The sequence below is a fragment of the Aulonocara stuartgranti genome, assembly GCF_965226115.1.
Source record: "Aulonocara stuartgranti genome assembly, chromosome: 13".
Lineage (NCBI taxonomy): Eukaryota > Metazoa > Chordata > Actinopteri > Cichliformes > Cichlidae > Aulonocara > Aulonocara stuartgranti.
This window is the reverse complement of record NC_138949.1, coordinates 21859089-21878546: the sequence shown is the minus strand read 5'-3', so window position 1 is coordinate 21878546 and position 19458 is coordinate 21859089. Positions and strand designations below refer to the sequence as shown.

The 19458-nt window shown below is 39.5% G+C and overlaps 2 protein-coding genes across 3 annotated transcripts in view; both read right to left on the bottom strand.

Moving 5' to 3' along the window:
* The window catches only part of adam12b (ADAM metallopeptidase domain 12b), a 99514-nt gene extending 95218 nt beyond the window's left edge, over positions 1 to 4296 (bottom strand). For both annotated transcript variants that reach the window (XM_082557350.1, XM_082557351.1), the window contains exon 1: positions 3736 to 4296. In XM_082557350.1, coding sequence (XP_082413476.1) covers positions 3736 to 3853 — 118 coding nt within the window. In that variant the 5' untranslated portion in view covers positions 3854 to 4296. The remainder of the gene's footprint in view (positions 1 to 3735) is intronic.
* A 3320-nt stretch (positions 4297 to 7616) lies between these two features.
* Positions 7617 to 18815, bottom strand: LOC309720875 ((E2-independent) E3 ubiquitin-conjugating enzyme FATS). The gene is made up of 5 exons (XM_082558073.1): positions 18583 to 18815; positions 13898 to 14078; positions 12248 to 12311; positions 11621 to 11720; positions 7617 to 8199 (listed from the first exon to the last, which is right to left on the bottom strand). Exons 1-5 carry the CDS (start codon positions 18688 to 18690, stop codon positions 8170 to 8172), a joined length of 483 nt encoding a protein of 160 aa, XP_082414199.1. The 5' UTR covers positions 18691 to 18815; the 3' UTR covers positions 7617 to 8169.
* Between the last annotated feature and the right edge of the window lie 643 nt (positions 18816 to 19458).

Below are 19458 nucleotides of genomic sequence, written 5' to 3'. Positions count from 1 at the left end.
TTCTGCATTCTAGCATAAATAACAGCTCGCTGTTCACAGTGGTGACAGGAGCGACTCCATGTTCCCATCCTATTTTGCACCTATTCAGTATTCCTTTCTTCCTCTCTTTGCTCCACTATAAAGATTTTTTCCTTCAGTGCAGGGGAAAGTGTCCCACTAAAATATGTAAGCATCACAGGCGGTCTGACACATCCAATCACTGCGGTAAATGTAGGTGACTGACTGCTTTCTCACCTGTCTCAGTGTCTTTTTTTTTGGTTCTCTAAAGGATAATGCAGACTGGAGAGAAATGCACCCACTCTTATCCATCACACACATGACTGACTGCTGTTTGTCAGAGCTCTTTAGGTGGTGGTCTGTAGCTCTGATGCTGTCTAACACCCAGATTTCTCACAGTTTCACAATACATCGCTAACATATTCTCTTTTTTTTCCACCCTGTTCTTTCTTAATAAAATCAGGAATTATTCCATGTATACATATTCGATTCCGAGTCGCTTGTGACTGCTGTTTTTTGTGTACCGCTGTGTTAAGTTGCCTTCGCATGACATCAGCATATCTATTATGTATCTGTAGCATCCACAGGCAGAGCAGGAGGAAGCTAAATCACACTGATGGCTATAATGACCAATGATGCTTAACAGAGGGAGACAACTCTAACTGTGCGTGGCCTTCCCTCGCGGCCAACAGATCAATGCCAGCCTGTCCTCAAAATGTCAAGTGACAGCTTATGGAGGGGCTTGAGAGACAGACCAGGATGAGGTTATTTCCTAAATGGATTTTACAGAAACCTGTTGTTTTTTTCCCCACACAGACGATAGTCAGCATTCCACCACAGACTGGAGAATGGGCTAGAGCTACTTCCCAGGAAACTGTGCTGAAAGGTGACCGATGCTCCTCGGAGACCAAGGAGTCTGTGCATACATTATTGTGTGTTTCAGGGCACTCGGGGTAGGTTTTATTCTCCCCGCTGTCTGTTTGTTTAGACAAAACAGACATTTTAATCTTTCTAATTAATTCTGTCTGAAGCTGCAGTCAGTCTGACCAGCTGATATCCTCAAATCTAATCCAGGTCATTTGGTTCTGTCTCTAATTATTTATTGAGTTTCCTCCACCCGGAAAAAAGGGGAAAAAAAAGACCCTTAGAAAACCAGTTGATATGCAGACGAGAGACAAAGAAAGTCAGGCAGAGAGAGAAAGCAATAGACAGAACGATTCATCAAAGATTTACAAACACGGCCTGCTTGATTCTCGCCCTTATGGGACTTTTATTTTATTTTTGCTATAAAAGTTCAGAAGACAACTGAGCCCTGAAGGGCCGTAGCACTTCACACAAGAAAACACAAATGGTTATTCAAACATACTCAATATTCCAGTCATAAATATAAACAAGCTTTCTGAAGGCTAACAAGCAGAAGGCTGAGTCAACTACTGATAACCTGAGTTTTACTTTGTAGGCTTGTTAAACACTGTGCAACCAAAATTTAATTACAGCTACTTTCACAAAGAAGCTGATCTCCCAGCTTAAACATGAAATATGTTACTATTCTAATCACTTCCTGAGCTGTCAGTCAAAGTTTTAATCAGAGGGGATGGGAGTATGACAAAGCAAATGATTATACAGTACGATGAAAGACTGCATTCATAGCACAAAACCTTTAAACAGATTAATTTTAATCTGCGGAACTTAAATGTAAAGTTTTTGACACTTTTTCCCTACTTTTTGGTGAATATTACTATTTTATTTGTAGCACATGTCTTCAAATATGCATTATTACTGGCTTCAAAGCCTTGGACATGCTCGCTCAGGCACTTTCAAAACCACTACAGAGAATGTCCTCATTATCTAATGCATCACTTATTTCACTAAATGACAACACAACAGTTTCTGAACTCTGTCCAGGTTGCTGATTGCAGCTGAGTGTTGGCACAGGAAGGCCGAATGTCAGTCAGTGCTGATCTGATCCATATAGGACTGCCAGATTTGGCAACAGAGGTACTAGCCGCAGAGTTTTTTTTTTCCGGGGGGTACAGAAAAGGATTGAGTCAGTTTCAGTCAGCAGCAACACTAAGGCTAGCACTGGAGAAGTGTGAAATCACTGCACTGGCATAAGTTTGACCGATTCTGGCAGGGCTCATCACAAATCTGGCTTAAGTCAAGTATCCAGTTATGATGGATTTAGGCCACTGTTAAGCCAAACCATTTTGACTAAATGGATATTTATGACATGATTTTTGTGTCCGGCCAATGTGACAATCTTTTACTTACAGTGCACGCCTACGTAATTTGTTATTTCCACATAAGAACAACAAAACAGGACAACATTTCTTTACAAAAAAAAGAAAACAAAATAATCATTTAACGTGGGGAGGCACTGGTTAAAAGAGATTCATGTGACTGTTAGGAAGTGGGAAGCAAACATCAGTATCCCATGTCAAAGGTCAATATTTTGTCAACCCAACCAGTCCTTTCTAAATCCTTCCTTTCTGGACTTTGTAGCTGTATAACACCTTCACACTATTTCCTTTTTTTTGCTACCAATCTGAGAATAGACATAACTTTTACAGCTACTGGATGGAGAACATGACTACAGCACATCTGGTCTTCTTTTTACCACCATAAATAACAAAATAAATTAAAAATTCAGAAGTCAAAAATTGTGTTGTGCACGTTTATATCATAATTTTTAATAGGATAGACCAAGTCTATCCTAGTCTATCCCAATTTTGGGAGAACATGAAAAGAGTCTGCTACAAAAAACCCTCTCTGCCTCCATTCGAACAAACTGTAGTATGACTAAAAGCGCTGTAGCAAGAGCCCCCACCAAGGTGGGGGGAGACTGTGACAAACGTTTCACATAGAGGCTGAAGTCAATATCCAACATTACTGTATCTGACTGCTGCCACAAAAGAGCCTGCCCTAGTTCAACGCTCACGCAACCCATTACAACTGTTTTACTCTCTGCATTTCTGTTTTAACTAACCCAGTGTGTGGCAGCTTTAATGATCCGACAGCTGGCTGATGTGGACAGCAAACAACTCATGAGCTGAATCTTTCTACTTCTCTTTCATGAAAGCTTATTATTGACTTGTTGGCACTGTACATCTGTATTAGCTGCTCCAGCTGTGATGGTAGCATGTCGTATTGTTTCAGTAGTGCACTTTTAACCTTATATGGCCTGTATTTTCTTATTTATCACTTCAGCATGCTTGATCACCTCAAAAATATCTATATTTGAATAGCTCCTTACGTTTAACAGTGGGTGGCATTTATTTTTGTTCCTTTTCCTTTTCTCTTACTACATCCACACATCCACACGCACAAATTTGTACTGTGTCACGTGCTCAATCCCATACACAGACTACCCCATAATCAGTGGCTGATTCATTCAGGAGACATCCTGTTTGGGTTTATGTTTACAGGCTAAAGATGAAGCTGCATCCTCCTGGATGTCAAACTATCTGTTCATCCGCAGCAGTCTGACTTCCTTTTATTGTTTTTCCATCTGAGTACGAAAACTGATGTTAAAAAAACCAATTTCCTTTCTGCCCAGCCTATGTGTAAAATGCGCAGCTTGAGACTAGGAAACGGCTTTTTTTGTAAAGAGAGAAATAAATAAAATGTGCAAACACTGAAAATCACGTTACCAGACTGTGGCTGAGCATCTGCAGCTGTACATGACAATGAGCCCGCTGAGTGATAGCACTGATATTCACAATAAAGATATCCACTCACCCCTCTCTATGTTGTAAACCATGCTGTCAGCATGTTTTGCTGCCGTGGACAGGCACCAGACTCGGAGAGCGAGGATCAGCAAGCCAAAGTTCTTCCGCCGCCTCCAGGTTCGCATCATGCCCGGGTTCGGTAGGGTGAAATGAGGAAAAGCGCTCCGGTCAGACTGCGTTATTAACGTAGCTACCACCAGATGCTTCAACACTGGTGACAGGATGGAGATACGGGTCAAAGCAGTTCACAGTGAGTGTGAGGGAAAAAGAAAAGGGAGGAAAACAGACTTCACCACCCAGACTCCCAACAAGATGCGGCAGGCTGTCACTCCAAGAAAGAAGCTCTCAGAAACTTTTCCATGCAACACCAAACATATGGTGGACAACGGTGAGGGGGGAAACGAGAGATAAGCGGCAAGTGTTAGCTAAATGTTTCTGGGAAAGGGTGTTGCTGATGTGAGGAGGGTGTTAGAAAGCGACAGCACAGACAGAATGAGAGGAGACTGTTGGAGAGTATAGTGAAGCGGACTTGCCATCCCCTCTAGACCCAGAGCAGCTACAGTTTGCCATGTGCTCTTCACACGCCTCTGGGTCCTAAAGTCTATCTGCGTTTAAGACCGCTGTCGTTCTTTGTTTCCCTTTACCTATAACGGAGTCAAACCTAATCCACTGACCAGTGGTTCTTGAACTTTTTCACAATAGAAACCGAAACGAGTTCACCCCAAAACCAATCATTAACAATTTTAATGAGTTTGCTGCCAGCCCACTGAAATTATCTGATATTTTCGCCCATAAAAATCATATTCATTCAACTAAGTCTATTCTGGACATTCAAGGACATTTTTTTTTCTTAAGCAGCAATAGCCACTTGTGAAACCTGGAGATTAAAAATATAAAAAATAATTATATTAGCATAATCTTTTATAAAAATCGGCGATATATAGCACTGTATAATAACTGCGTATTTTGACAGGTGAAAACAGCTTTCAGGCACATGATTGTACACACACTTCTGTAGTATTTCATGCAGCTGTTTTTCTTAGATTTATAGTGTACATATTATTTATTAATGCAGTTTGCACTATTCTCTCACACAATGTTAGTTTTACTGGTGGACTGGGATTGGTCTGTATAAGCAAATGTATTTACTAATAGCAGTATCATATACGTTTTTGCGCTTTCTGTTCAGAGAACATTCGAGTGGATGATGTAAATCAATGAATGCATAGATTTTCCCCCTGAACTCTGCAGGGGGGGATGCTGGTTAGTTATAGTTTTTCTTTCTTTTTTTTGCCCTTTATGTGTCTGTGATAGTTAATTAGCTTGTTGTCAACAAAGAGTAGGTGAATTTAAAGGGAAAAAAACATATTGACATATGGCCAGCCTTACAATGACAAAACATGTTATTCAGGAAAAAATATAACTAGAGCAGCAAACGAATAAGGAGAAAAAAAATATATGAAAGTTTATAATAAATAAAAAAATGTGAATTTACATAAAATTGTGAAATTAATGAATTGAGTTACAAGTCTAAAGAAATCAGACAGCCTTGTCTTGAACAGTCTGCTTCTGAGAAGGAATGTGCGTAGGCTGTAAAGAAAAGATTTTGCAGAGAATATAATGTAACCTACTGTGCATATCTTCCTCTTATTAATCTTCAAGCTCTCTTTTGCTGGCTTCTCACAACTTAACAGGAAACATAAAAACCAGATCAGTGTGTTTGAATTTCTGTATATTTCTCAGAGCATGTTACCAGGATACACAAATGTGGCTTTTCTCCAACCGCTTCTGCATGGAAGTAATCTGCACATTTAAACATTTCTTTATATGTCAGCGACAAATAATTGCAGACAGATTTAAACCAATTAATTCCATGAACACAACAAATATTGATCTTGCTTATTTAGTCTTAGTCCTCCTACTCATCCTTGAAACACAGACAAATGTCTTCTTTCATCTAGCGGGTCCAGGGTGAATTAGGATGACTGGCTTTTTTCTGACTTTCTCAAGCATGTGATGATAGAGCGGCTGAGATACACACAAGTGAGATACAGAACTCAGCTCTGAAAAGGGCAGAGCCCAAGGGAGGTTAGCGAGTTTTACCACAGCATCGCTTGGGATGTAATTTGTTGGAAATGATCGTGAGAAATTCTGTGATGAGTTGTGTAGAAGAAAATCTTTGAATGCAGACTCATGTGGTTTCTGAGCTGACATTTTTAAAACACTAAGCCTTTTAAACCTGTTGTGCCCTGATTTGCTCCTATAAGTTTTCTGTCTTTTTTTTGCGTGGCAAACTTTGAAGTAAGATTTGAAATAATGTGGCATTAAACCATAGACCTAGCTATCTGCACAACTTATAATTGTAATGACTGATGGAATAAATGTAAGACCTTGACCGAACTAGCATGATTCAATTTCTCAGAACAATCTATATTAAAAAATATGAGTCACCTATCATCTCCTCTTCCTGTTTCACTCCGTCTCTGTGCCCAGGCACACAAACCGCCATAAATCAGGCCCCATCTGTGTTCTGCACAGGCTACCTGGTGTGGTTTAGCCTAATCTTTTTTAGTGAGTGTGCTGCAGGCAAAAAAGTCACAGATGTATCTCTGCGCAGGCGTCATTTCACTTCACATTTCCACTGAGGTTACAAACTGAAAAAAAAAAAGAAAAACTGAGAGCAAGGGAGAAAGAGGAAGAATTTCATCGCTTTGCCTGAGCTGACTGGAGTTATGTCTGCGTTAGGTCTAGTTTTGCCTTTTTAAATGACTACCTATTGTTCAGCCTGAGATTCTTTGATGGCTTTAACGCCTTAATACACCTAAATATAAAAACACATGATGTCATTGAGGCTAGATTTTCAAATAGTATGCCTGCTAGGGATATGCCTAATGACTAAACGCTTGTAATGAGTGGCTTTACATGCACATACACATTTAGCACTGTAAGCTCACTTCTTTCTAAGCCTGCCATATCAGTCTTACCCCTCAGGGCTGTTGAGTCAGTCAAAGCCATTGGGAAGCCAGCTGAAGGGCCTCAGAGCACATAGTACACATTCTGTGGAGATAACGCTGTGACATACAGACACATGATGCCTCAGAGAGAGACGGGCTGACTGACAAGCACTCGTCTCCTCTTATACGACTGCCTGTCAGTATGTGTTCATCAACTGGAACCAGTCTACATGGCAGGAGGACATTTCTCCCATGCGCATTACTTTTGCAAAATGGCTTTGCTGACCTGACAACACAGGCAGGAGTAAAGTCAGTAGTTATTGATGCTGTTTACTGCACCTAAGGGCCTTAATTAATCACTTTAATCCTAGTGGAGAATGAAATACAGCAGTAAGCAAATTTAACCTTTATTAAACATTTAACGTAACATTTTGCATTTACTCCAAAGCAACTGACTCACCAAAGAATTTACTCTTTGAATATACTGTGTTTTTCCTGCAGCACATGTCCTTCCCGTCTTCTCTCCTCATCCCAGCAGGCACTGTTTAAATGCCACAGAGTTGTCAGTCACCTTTACAAGGTATATGTGGTCTGCGGTCCCAGGCTGTGCTCAGGAGTCTCCTCTCTTATTACAATGTCATCTTTGGTTTGGAGCTGTGTGACAAAGGCCCCTTTCACGGGTGCTGCAAGTCTCCTGAGTTCGATTAGCTTGAAATTCCACTGTTCCGGATGGGAGGTTCCACAGGCCTCCAGGCACATGTGAAGTCAATGACGAAACGTAGCCTCCCTCTCCTGCTTTATGAACACCTACTGTACAGTAACAATGACAGCCAAGGTTTTCTGGTTAAAGCACCAAGGCTTGACTTCCTGTAAAATAACTTTAACGCAGAATGTCCGAGGGATACATTCAGTTTATTTTGCAGCCCTTGAGCGACATTTGTGGAAAAAGATATATCCAATGAAGAAAACCATCAGGAACGAAACTGCTCAATTTAGATGATTATGTCTGTGTTGTTTGACTGCTGCATGTTTATTTGACCAGCAAAAAAGACCTGACAACTGACAAACTCATCACATTTGTCGGTAATGAGCAATTGTCGGTGGTAGGTGGGGTGTGTGGGCTTTGTTATTGTTTGCACACAATTGATCTCACACAGATTTCACTTCATGCAATTTCCACCTGCAGACTACTTTTACAAAATTGCCTATTTAATAATAATCTGGCATCTCTGTTTAGTGTCAGATTGAATCATATCAGTAACAGATAATAGCCAAAATACATTATCCTCAACTAATAAAAGCCTGGTGACAATATCTGCAATATCGTTTTTTTCTGGTTACAGGATGCAAAATACAACATCAAATGACATACATGTAGCATGACTTAAGTAAGAAATTAAAGGAGTTATACAGTAATTATTATTGCAAAGTGTTAAGCTTGAAGATGCAGTAAGTGGTCAGTGAAGTATCCCCATTCGCCGGTGTCCGATTTATCTTTGCAGGACCTGATCCAGAATTTTCTGCAAGACAAGAAAAACAACAATGCTACGCTAGCTCCTGAAGATCAAAAACATATCTGTCTACTCTTAGACCTCCCTTCTCTTTTAAGAACAGCTCAGCATCACTCAGGTAAGACGCAGGCTGCCAAATTGGCTTTCACTTCCATCAGCTTCACTGCTGAGAAGGCTAAGCTCAGGTAGGGGGAATAATTATAGCTTGCTTCCTGACCATACACCCCTGCTATGCAATCATGCTTCTCTTACAGTACTACACAACAGCTGAAATGAAATTTCAGCCAGCATTCACAACCAGCCACCCTCTACACTGTGCTATCAGACCCTGCTGTGAGTCTTAGTTGGGCTCCCCCCTGTGTGTGCATGTATATGTGTGTGTGTGTGTGTGTGTGGGTTGGAGAATTTCTGATGAAATGAAACCTCTAAAGCACACAGTGTTTGTTAGGGTGAACACACTCCTTTTCTCTCAGTCTCTGTGGTTGGGCCCAGCTAATGGCTTCATTTGAGAGGTGGGAAGGTCACACTGGCATCATAACTGCTCCATTTCACCAGGAAATAAAATATTCTCTTACAGAGCGATTTGACATCACACTTTCTTCTACAGTTGCTCGCTGTGTCAGTAAACCACACGACTGTGATTTACTGTAGATTCACAGTTTTCTTAAAAATGAAAGGGAGGCCTAAGGCAAAACAGTTCCCAGCATGCCTACACAGTGGCAAAGAAGAAATAAGCCTTTCAATTTTAGCTCATATTGAATAAGATCATGGAAAAACACGTGCACACACCATTTCGCTCTCTCTCTCTGTCTCTGTCTGTCTTTTGTGCGCACACACACACACACACACACACACCGAGACTGTCATAATTGTGTAATTATCTGTATGAGATTGGAGACATCTCTTCACATTTTTCACATCTCACCTGACTGACAGTGAATTCATTGTTCTGGTTATGTTAGAGACTGAAGACTCGATCATAAGGGAAGCCAAATGGATCTGTCTGACACCGCATGTCCTAAATATATCATTCATTCGCCACAGGCCCCTAACAGCTGAAGGATGTGGATGCTTCCACATCCTTCAGCTGTGCTGCATCATGTCAGCATTGCCTAATGGATATAAGCTTTTGTAGTGCTAGATTTTTCTGTAGCAGTGAAAGCCAAAACGACATGGTTGTGTAAAGGATGAAACAGGCTTAGCTGTAATGCAGTAATGATTTTGTTCTGGCATGACTGATAAGAAGGTTCTTTAATGCTTTCTGATTTTTGAACACACCGCAAATAACAGATTTCAAGCAAATATGAGGATTTGTGTTTAGATAGACCTTAATGTTGAATTCATACACTGGCGATACTCCACAGTGAGAAACGACAGAAACATCAGCAGTTGAGCAGTGACCTCTGGTGGACAAGGATCAAACCACGCTTCATTTTTAGATGCGGACACTATATTCATTAATCAAGATACAATTGCAGATGGTTAAAGACATCTGAACATATATATTATATTTTGTTTAAGTTGGTTTTTCTGTGAAATGGTTTTCTTTTAGCTTTTCTGAGAAATATGCTAAAACATGTTAGCATGCTGAAGAATGACTGGCCTCTTGTTTTTTTTGGCTGTGTGTGCTTATGTTTCCATTAATTAATCCAGTCAAATACAACTGAAAATACTGAAACATTACTTGAGTATACAGTACTGTGCAAAAGTCTTGAGCCACCCCTCATTTATTTATATTTTGCTTTAAAGGAGCCAGACTTGTACATTTTTTTTTTGAGTGGTCTTGAGCAACAGTTCTCCACGCTCTCAGAAAGACTTTAAAAGCTTTTCTGCGGACGGTGACTGCCTTTTTTTTTTTTTTACTCATTTTCAGTCCAGCAGCTTAACACTTACCTAAGAATCATTCAAAACGGCACTTAAGTCAAAGGATGAACCAGGGTTGTGTATACATTTTTGCAAAGAACCAATTTTAAATAATATCTTTAGGCACTTTATTACTTGACACCTGCCATTAAAGTCATACTTTGTTTCTTTCATTGAAAAATGCCAAAGATAACACAATTTGACAAGCATAAACATGTATTTTTGGACCAACAAGGTAAATCCTAATGAGCTATTGTCTGAAAATGTGTTATATCTCAGCATGATGTGCAGTGTGTCCTTAAAAACTGAGAAAACTGGACAACTGGAGGACAAAAGAGAAAGTGGCAGTTCTGAAAAACTACAGTAGTATCTGAAAATCATGACCTAAAGAAATTTGGTGAAAAACATTTACAGGACCTGAGAGGTGGACCTACACCTTCAACCGTCTCAACAATCTACTTTTCAACAAAGTCTGATTACAAATGGTCTCAGTGAGAAAGAAAGGGAAAACAGGGAGACAAGACTAATGTATGTCAATTAAATTGGATTGAAAATCAGTGGCAACAGGTCTTATGGAGTGATGAACCAAATTTTTACACTTTGTCTCAAATTGTTAATATGTATGGAGGGGGTCAGGAGAGAGATACAACAGTGAGTGTCTCCATCTGTAAAACAGAGTGTACGCTATGCATTTCAGTACTTTTAGATTTTGATCCACCATGCAATACCATCCAGAAAGCATCTGAATGGTACTGCCAGTACAATAAAAGCATAGCTGGATAGAAAAACACACAAGTGTCATGGATTGGCCTCCAAGCAACTCAGCTTCTACATTGTTGAAGCAATGTGAGATCATCTTGACAGAGAATAGAACAAAAGGCAGCCAACATCCAAGAAAGAGCAAGAGACCTGGAGAACTATTCCTGAAGACTACTTAGAGCGATTCAAAGAAAGCTTACCTAAAAGAGTGAAGGCTGTGTTGAAGAATAAAGGTGGTCATACCAAAAAACTGAATTTTTAAGCTTGTTAGAGCTGTACAAACTCAGTTTTCAGTTCTTTGCATTCGGTTCAATACATTGTTGCATCTGTAATGTTAAACAGCAAAAAATATGTATTTAAAAATGAGCAGTTTTGGGGTTGTATGGGTACAACTATCAAACTAGAGAGTGGGGCTGGAGCCTATCCCAGGTGGAGTTGAGCTAGAGGCAGGGTACATGCTGGACTAGTTGCCAGTCCATCCGTAGGCTAACACAGAGAGTTCCTCACAACCGCAGCCAAATTAGAAACACTAATTAATTTCACGCAAATGTCGCTCAACTGTGGGGGAAGTGAGGCTATCCAAAACCAGAACAAAGACTTCCCACCTGACTAGCAGGTCACAATCCAAAATGTTCTTGCTGTGAGTTGACGCTATACTAATCTGTGCCCCACCATGCCATCCTTTGGATCAACCCTTCTTGTGTTTTCTTTTGTACTTCAGGAGTATTTTTAATGTTTGTTGACAGTTTTCATGCACAATAATCAGTGTTCAGGACTGATTTTTATACCAAAATCACCCAAGCACTACCTTTTTAAAGACTTCGGCCCGCAGTCTGTTGGCTTGAGATACAGCCCTTCTTTTTTCCTCCTCCTTTCTCTTTGTCACCTCTGGCAGCATGTTGTAAATCCTACAGACAGAAAAACGCATATTCATACGCAGCAGGGGAATATAGTATCAGAAGTTTGAGGGTGGCTGAGCCATGCCAGCAGACTGGCATACTAGAGATGAGGTTTTATCTAGTGAGACCACAGCCAGTGAAAAACCTGGATCCATTGATAAACAGGTCTCGCTCAGACTACTTTTTCATTCCCGCAACTACAGCCAATTTGTCAAGAGATCCTCCAAGCCAGATAATGTTGCTTTTGAAAAAAAATTACAATGGGCAGCCATCATCTGATCAGGTGTGCCTTTCCAGATAAGGGAAGAAAAAAAATAGATAAGATATACAGAGGAAAGCTCATATCTCCTGCCAAGACATTTGGGCGTCAAAGATCTATTGTATCTATACAGCATGCATATGTGTGAATGTGCATTGTGTGGATGCATCCAGATATGACAAACAAGGGTGATGGATTGTGCTGAATTAAAAAAAAAGCAAAGTGCAACAAGAAGAAGAGTGACAATGTCTGACTCGGGTTTGATCTGAGAACTCACCGTCTGGACCTCAGCTGCATCTCTCTACTCGATATAGACCTCTCTCTAGGCTTGAAAAGGTTATCTAAGACACCCACACACACACACACACACACACACACACACACCCACACACACAGGCAATAATATGACGCACACACACACACAAACACACAGGAATAACAAATAAGAATTAAAATGTAAATGAATCTCGCATATGTAAATGAACACTGAGGGCTGTGTGTGATCTCTCTGTTTCAGACAGTTACACACAGACACACACACACACAGACACACGCACGCACGCACGCACGCACACACACACACACACACATGCACACACACGCATGCACACACACACGCACACACACACACACACACACACACACACACACACACACACATGGACAGATATCAAACCCACACACATGCCAAGCACGGGCATATCTAGTCCTACTAACTCTGTTTATAATTAGAATCCAAACTTCAGTCAGAGATGACTGTGAGCTATTCATGGTTCCTAATTTCATGACCCCGCCATGACCTTCCAAAACAAAATTCAGAGCCGAGAGATGATCTGAAAACACATCCCTCCTATAACTTCAGAAAAAAACAGGCTGTTATCCAGCAAAAAAAGCCAGGAAATGATTGTTATGGGATGTGTTGCTACTCTTAAAATTAGGATGCATTTATGAACATTTGATATTATGTAACCTGTGGAGAGCTCATATTCCACCAATGTAATAAAATCCCACATTTTTCAAAAGCACAAACTGGAGATTAATGCTCAGAAAAATGTATATAGAAGCCAATTTCTTGCACAGTGAACACCTTTATGAACCTTAAATAACCCAACCACGATTAAAAAAAATACACATCATTATATGTATTTAAAATTATACTTGGCATTGCGTATGAATGCTTTTTTGACGAATCTTTTTTTTAACTTGAAATAGCACAAAACAAAACCAAAGGATTATTATGGTCTATTTTTTGAAACTTTTTTATTTCCTGCATGCAGAAAACAGTGCTTTAACCGATCTGCAGTACCAGAAAATGTCCAGCAGAGAGCAAAGTTGGATAAATGCCACTACACTTTAAAGGGAATAAAATGTAATGTCCTCCCCTTTGTTTCAGTCCACCCCAGTTTAGATAGGTTAAAAAGAATTATTGGAGAAACAATTCACAGTTCCTCAAAATGCTAGAAAAATTCAATATGGTATGGCTACGAGCTTCTTATTTAATTATTTCTCACTCTGTGTGTTGGAGGCTGCAGTGTCTCCAGAAAACTACACTGACTGGAGGAGCTTTCATCGTAGTGCTTCATGGGTTTGATGAATGTTTCTGTCTCTGTAGAAGTGACAGAAGAGATGGGATACATGGTAAAAGATCAATGTAGGAGATGAGGGCCTGCTGTGGACTGAATCCTATCTGATCTGCAGTAGCTACACTGTGGATTGCCTGCTGTTGTTGCAAGAGCTCCTGCCTTACTTTTACTTCCACAACCTCCAGGATCTTTCACTGTGACTTAGAGCTCCTGATGTGCTGCTGTCATTTTACAGCAGAATCAAATCATTCAGATTGGTGGGCCAATAAGTATGTGACATTATATTCTACTAAGTGGCTTACTTCTGCTCCAGGTTTCGACCTGAGTTATTCAGCTGTGCTTACCGCTAAGTGGATCTGGTGTGGTGCAGTTCCTCTTTTGCTTGACACGATTTTCCCTAAGGCCCTGCACCAGGTCTGGATTGGAGTCCTGCAGTGATTTCCTTATCCTAGCCCTCTGCTCCAACCTCCTCAGTCGACCCTGAGATCGGCTGATGAAGTCTGGTCTGAAGAGCTCCAAAGCCTCCTGGGGTTGGGTGGGGAATATATATACAGTAAGCTGCTTGTTTGTGGGAAGAATAGAGTACAACTCATATACACTAATCCTGTGGAAAGAGAAAGAAAATCTTCACTGGGTTGAAATCTATTTTGAAAACATCTCTAATCTACATCTTAACCTTGGAAAATCCTCTTCACAGCCTTGTAATGGCTAGGAGGTGGAGGCAACATGGAAATATTATGCTTAGCTTTAGTGGAGATAAAGGTAGAAGAGCCTTGCTCACAGGGGGAAGCGGAATCCTTTAAAAAGCTTCACAGAACTCATTGGATCTTTACCCATCACAGCAACAAGATAAAACTACAAAAATGCTTTCAAATAGCAAAAAGAAAAAAGGGAAACTGGAATTATTAGTTTTTTTCTTTTTTCTCCTGAATTTGTTGAACCCATGTGCCAAAATATGTGAAATGTAAAGATGTGGGACCATAAGCACAAAGCTGGGGGTAGTATAACGAGGATTTAATTTCGGCCAAAAACAGAATGGTAAATGGTAAACGACAAAAGAGTAAGTAAACTGATGTAAGGAATCAAAGAAAACCAATCTTCAAACTAAAACAGGAAATAAAAGACAAATACTAAGAGTCTCATGTAAGACATGATGGAGAGGGCAGTACAGGCACGATCAGAAATGAGAGAAAGATGGATGAGAGACAGGGAAAACACTGAAATGCAAAAATAAATAAATAAATATACAAGAAACAAAGCACTGGATTGCAAACAATAAATATTATGAGTAGGAATCATAAAGTAAGACAGCAACAGACCCAGAACTGGGTCTATATAGATATAATACAGAAAGCAAAACATAAAGCTGAAAGATATAAAAAAAAAAAAATCTAAAGTTTTCAGAGAAACTCAAGGACCAGGACTGAGGACCGTCCTCATCAAGTTTTTTGAATTTAGGATCTTAATGAACACATTTGAGTTTAACTTTTTGTTCCTTTATTATTCTAAACGTGAGTTTGATTGCTTGTGATGTGGCTGAGTCTTTGTTTTCTGTTTTGTGATCCTGTGTCTGGGTTCATGTATTCATTGTTATCCTGGTACGCTGACACTTTTAGTTTTTCTGTATTATGTGAACTCTGGTCTGTATGGAGAAATGGATTCCTGCTTTTTCATTACTATTCTAGTATCTTAAAGTTTCACTTGGGTATCTTTGTGTTTATGGAGTTTGAATGCCTGTTAAAATGATTTACAGTCTTAGTTTTGGGTTGTGAATCCTCGGTCAACTTTAGTTTCTCAGCCGAGCTGATTATTTTTCACGAGTGTAGTTCCCTTAGTGTTTTCTGTTTCTTCCCAATCCATCTCATTTTATTGTGTTCTCCAAAAGTTAGGTTATTCGTGTCTTGGTGTTGTCTTCTTTTAATTGTTTGTTAATTTACTGTTTTATTCTGATAGGTGGCTTCCTCCGTTGATTAGAGTTTTACTTCCTGTCTCTTTATTGTCCTGATTGCATTTGCCTACATCTCATTTCTCTTCTGTTTCTCATCCCCAGCCTGTTTTCTGTGTATAAATAGCCCTGCCCCATCCTTTGTTGGAGTGTCTGTTTTACTTTCTTGCTTCCCTTGAGTAGGTCTCTGTGTTTCAGTTTCAGAGGTAGACTTGATAATAAAGCTTGCTTTTATTCTGCTTTGTGTTTGAGTCTGCAAGTGGGTCCACGTTTGACCTAAAATGTAAAAATGAGAAAAACAGCTAAAGTAATAAAAAGAAAATCTCTCAAATTACCCATTGAGATGATGCAGCTGTTGTACAGATGTTCATTTCAACAGGAAAACAAATTAACGCTCTCTGTGTGGGAAAGCTTAACTGAGCAGTGTACATATGTAAAACTTGACTAATGAGGATTTTAAAGGTTACACATGGCACATATACTGCCCTCTTCCATCTTATGTGGTAGCATTGTGACAATACCAAACTGCTTTTTGTAGTATTTTCTTCCCTCCAAAACAACCTTTGTATTATTGGTCGTGGTTCTGTGCCGTGTAGAATAATTATTTGTGAATTTCTATCCACAGTAGCTTCACTCACCTTCAACATTTTTCTTTAACTTTGATGGATCAAAAGGAGTGGAAAGAGAAGAAATTTGGAAGTCAATTTGCCACTGGAGGGTCTGGTCTGTTTTTTTTTCTTTCCTTGAAATTATATTTAATAATATCTTACACAGCTGAAAGAGTGCCTGAAATCATTTCAGTAAAAACACCTACAACACCCTTCAAATAACAAAAAAAACCAAAAAAACAAAACAAAACAAAAACTGGGTCACTGTGTAAAAAATAAATAAAACAAAATGCAATGCCTTTCAACCAATTTGAAACCCTAAATTTAATTGAAAATGAACAAACACAACATACCAATTACTGAGGCAAAAAATTGTTTTTTTTATGACTTATGTGCTTATTATGAATTTGATGCCAAATTTTGGAAAACTTGTGTAAAAACGTAATTTACAAAGTCCTGAAATTTGATTTAGTACAAAAACACAATTTTGCATTTGAGAAACAAAGTCAACAAGGCAAAAACTGAGTTTAAATGTCAACAATAAAGTCAAACACTTGAGAATAAAGATCTATCTACACTGAAAAAAAGGGATTGGCCAGCTCTTGGATTTACGTAAGCATCTCGCGTGTATTTAACACAATTACTTACAAAAAGTAAGTCAATAATATAGCAATGTTAAATCCCGCTGCACTGCATGGGTTTCAGTCTCGCGCTCTTTGGATCGTGGTTTCAGGAAGGCATCCATCTCAGTCAAGTCGAGCAGCCACCTCTACTTTTTTTGGTATACCAAAAAAAGTAAATTGGGTGGTTGTTACATTAAAAAAAGTCTAACTTGTAATTTGAACACAATAATTTCATGTTTCTATGAACGTAATTAAATCATGAAAGATCTGTATGAAATTCAACAACTTAATTTGTTCTTGTTGAGCATGCTATTGCTATTTATTGTGGATTAACAAGGGCAAAAAAAAAATTCTGCATCAAATACAGGAAATCATAGCTTTCCTGCATTTCGTAGATTGTTGGCATGCTGGTTAGTGCTGTTGCTTCACAGTAAGAAGGTCCTGGGTTCAAATCCACATTCTGGCTAGTTTGAGGTGGTTTCTCTCTGGGTATTCTGGTTTCCTCCCACAGTTAAAAGTCATGCAGTTATTAGAGTTAGGGTTAACTGGTGATTCTAAATTACCCGTGAATGTAAGTGTAAATGGGCAGCACGGTGGTTAGCACTGTTGCCTCACAGCAAGAAGGTCCTGAGTTCAATTCCACCATCAGGCCGGGGTCTTTCTGTGTGGAGTTTGCATGTTCTCCCCGTGTTTGCGTGGGTTCTCTCCGGGTACTCCAGCTTCCTCCCACCGTCCAAAGACATGCAGCTTGTGGGGATAGGTTAATTGGATAATCCAAATTGCCACTAGGTGTGAGTGTGAATGGTTGTCTGTCCCTATGTGTTAGCCCTACGACAGACTGGCGACCTGTCCAGGGTGTACCCCGCCTTTCGCCCTATGACAGCTGGGATAGGCTCCGCGACCCTGAAAAGGATAAGCGGAAGCAGATGGATGAATGTAAGTGTAAATGGTTGTTTGTTTCTATGTGATAGACTGGTGAGCTGTCCAGGGTGTACCCTGCCTCGTAACCTATCACTTCAGGGTTATTTCCCAGCCCTCCTGCAACCAGGATAAAGATAGGAGGATCGTAGTTGTTGTAGACCCATTCAAGTTTTATGGTAACTTGAACATTATGTAATATGAAGACAACATGTAGTATTTAAGTGTACAAGTAGTATTGGGGTAAAAGTTATTGAATAGTGTTGAAATAAAATGACAAAATTGTGAAGGATTAAAATATTCCAAGAGCTCAACTTACTTCATTTGAACATGTTTTAATCGCGTTTTATGAACACAAAATGCACAGGTTTACTGAATATGAAAAAGTTGTGCTGATTTAACTCAGTTGTTTAAGTTTCTGCCAAAGCAAAACATTTGTGTGCAACCAATGTCCACTATTGAATCAAGTAAATCCAACATGCCCCCTTTTTTTTAAAGATAGCTAGCTAGCTAGCTAGATAGATAGATAGATAGATGCATATATTGGACCATGTTTTTCTATAGCCTTATGTAGATACAAGATCTCTTTAAATTTGTAGAAGTACTGATGCATATGTGCAAAAAAGCATTAAGTACTATTAACTGGTTACAATTCTGTCATTTATGCTATAGGAAAATTTGACCCCTCTGGCCATTTGTGGCATTGCAACAACAAACAGCTCTTGCAGCCAACAAAGCATTTTTCTGGGTATTACCAAAAATAGATATCTATGAGACTGTTGTTCTTAAACATTTCTGTTATGATGTGGGACTCCATGGAGGTTTCATTTCAATATAACCTCCCAAATAAAGGTCAATATTAACTCTGAAGGAGCTTTCTTAAAACAAACAAACAAATAAACAAACAAAAAACAGTATAGAAAAATGGCTCATACTTGAAGGCTGAGAGTCTTGGGAGTGCCTTCTAGAGTCTTCAGTGGGGAATCATAATAACAGGTCTTATCCAAAGTAGGAACTCTTTCAGTTTTCTGTGGAGCAGTCATCCTTTTGCCCTTTGCAGGTCTCTCTTGCTTGCTCCATGTTTCGGAAACCACTTGACGGACACAGAAAAAAGTGAAATTTAATTTGGCGAGTCTTGTCAATCAAAACCAAAATAAATTTCAAAGAGCAAGATGATTTTCCCCATTTCACAAGCAAAAATAATTTGAAGTTGTGTTTGTGTTAAGCGGTATCTTTTGCAGTTTGTTCCAGTTAATTTCTTTCCGTCACTGTAATAAAGATTTCACAGTATGCTTAAGCTCCAGCTAAACTTTTATAATTTGCAAAGGGACACACACACACACACACACACACACACACACACACACACACACACACACACACACACACATAGATAGATAGAAAAACCCAGAGGGAACACGAGTGTGGCCCATGAATAATGTAAAAGATGGCAGCGCATCCATCCACCACCCATAGCCCCATTCCTGTAGCTTTTGTAGAATATATATCTCCACTGAATACCCTGCCATAAGCGTATGGCATGTATATAGAGCACTATTACAAAGTAGCGTCACCGGTCAAACTATTTCTATAGGAGGTAGCTTTCCCTCTTGGCTTCACTATAAATTCCAGTGAAAAGGAAATCATCCATTAACAGCCTTTCATCTTACATCAAGTGAAAAATATAAAATGAGTACAAAGAACAGTCACTTAGAACGTAAAACAGTGATAAAGTAAAAACCAGAGGAATTTCACCAAGGAGATGATTATTTGTCTAGGACCTCAAATGTCAGTCCTATAGGCCTTCTGGG

What these genes read in the sequence shown, in the direction of transcription:
- LOC309720875 (XM_082558073.1), bottom strand. Translation starts at nt 18,690, where the DNA reads ATGACTGCTCCACAGAAAACTGAAAGAGTTCCTACTTTGGATAAGACC. An exon ending in ATGCAGCTGAGGTCCAGACG is followed by an intron (nt 11,721 to 12,247) that starts GTGAGTTCTCAG and finishes TTCTGTCTGTAG; the next exon opens with GATTTACAACATGCTGCCAG. An exon ending in GGGCCGAAGTCTTTAAAAAG is followed by an intron (nt 8,200 to 11,620) that starts GTAGTGCTTGGG and finishes CTTGTCTTGCAG; the next exon opens with AAAATTCTGGATCAGGTCCT.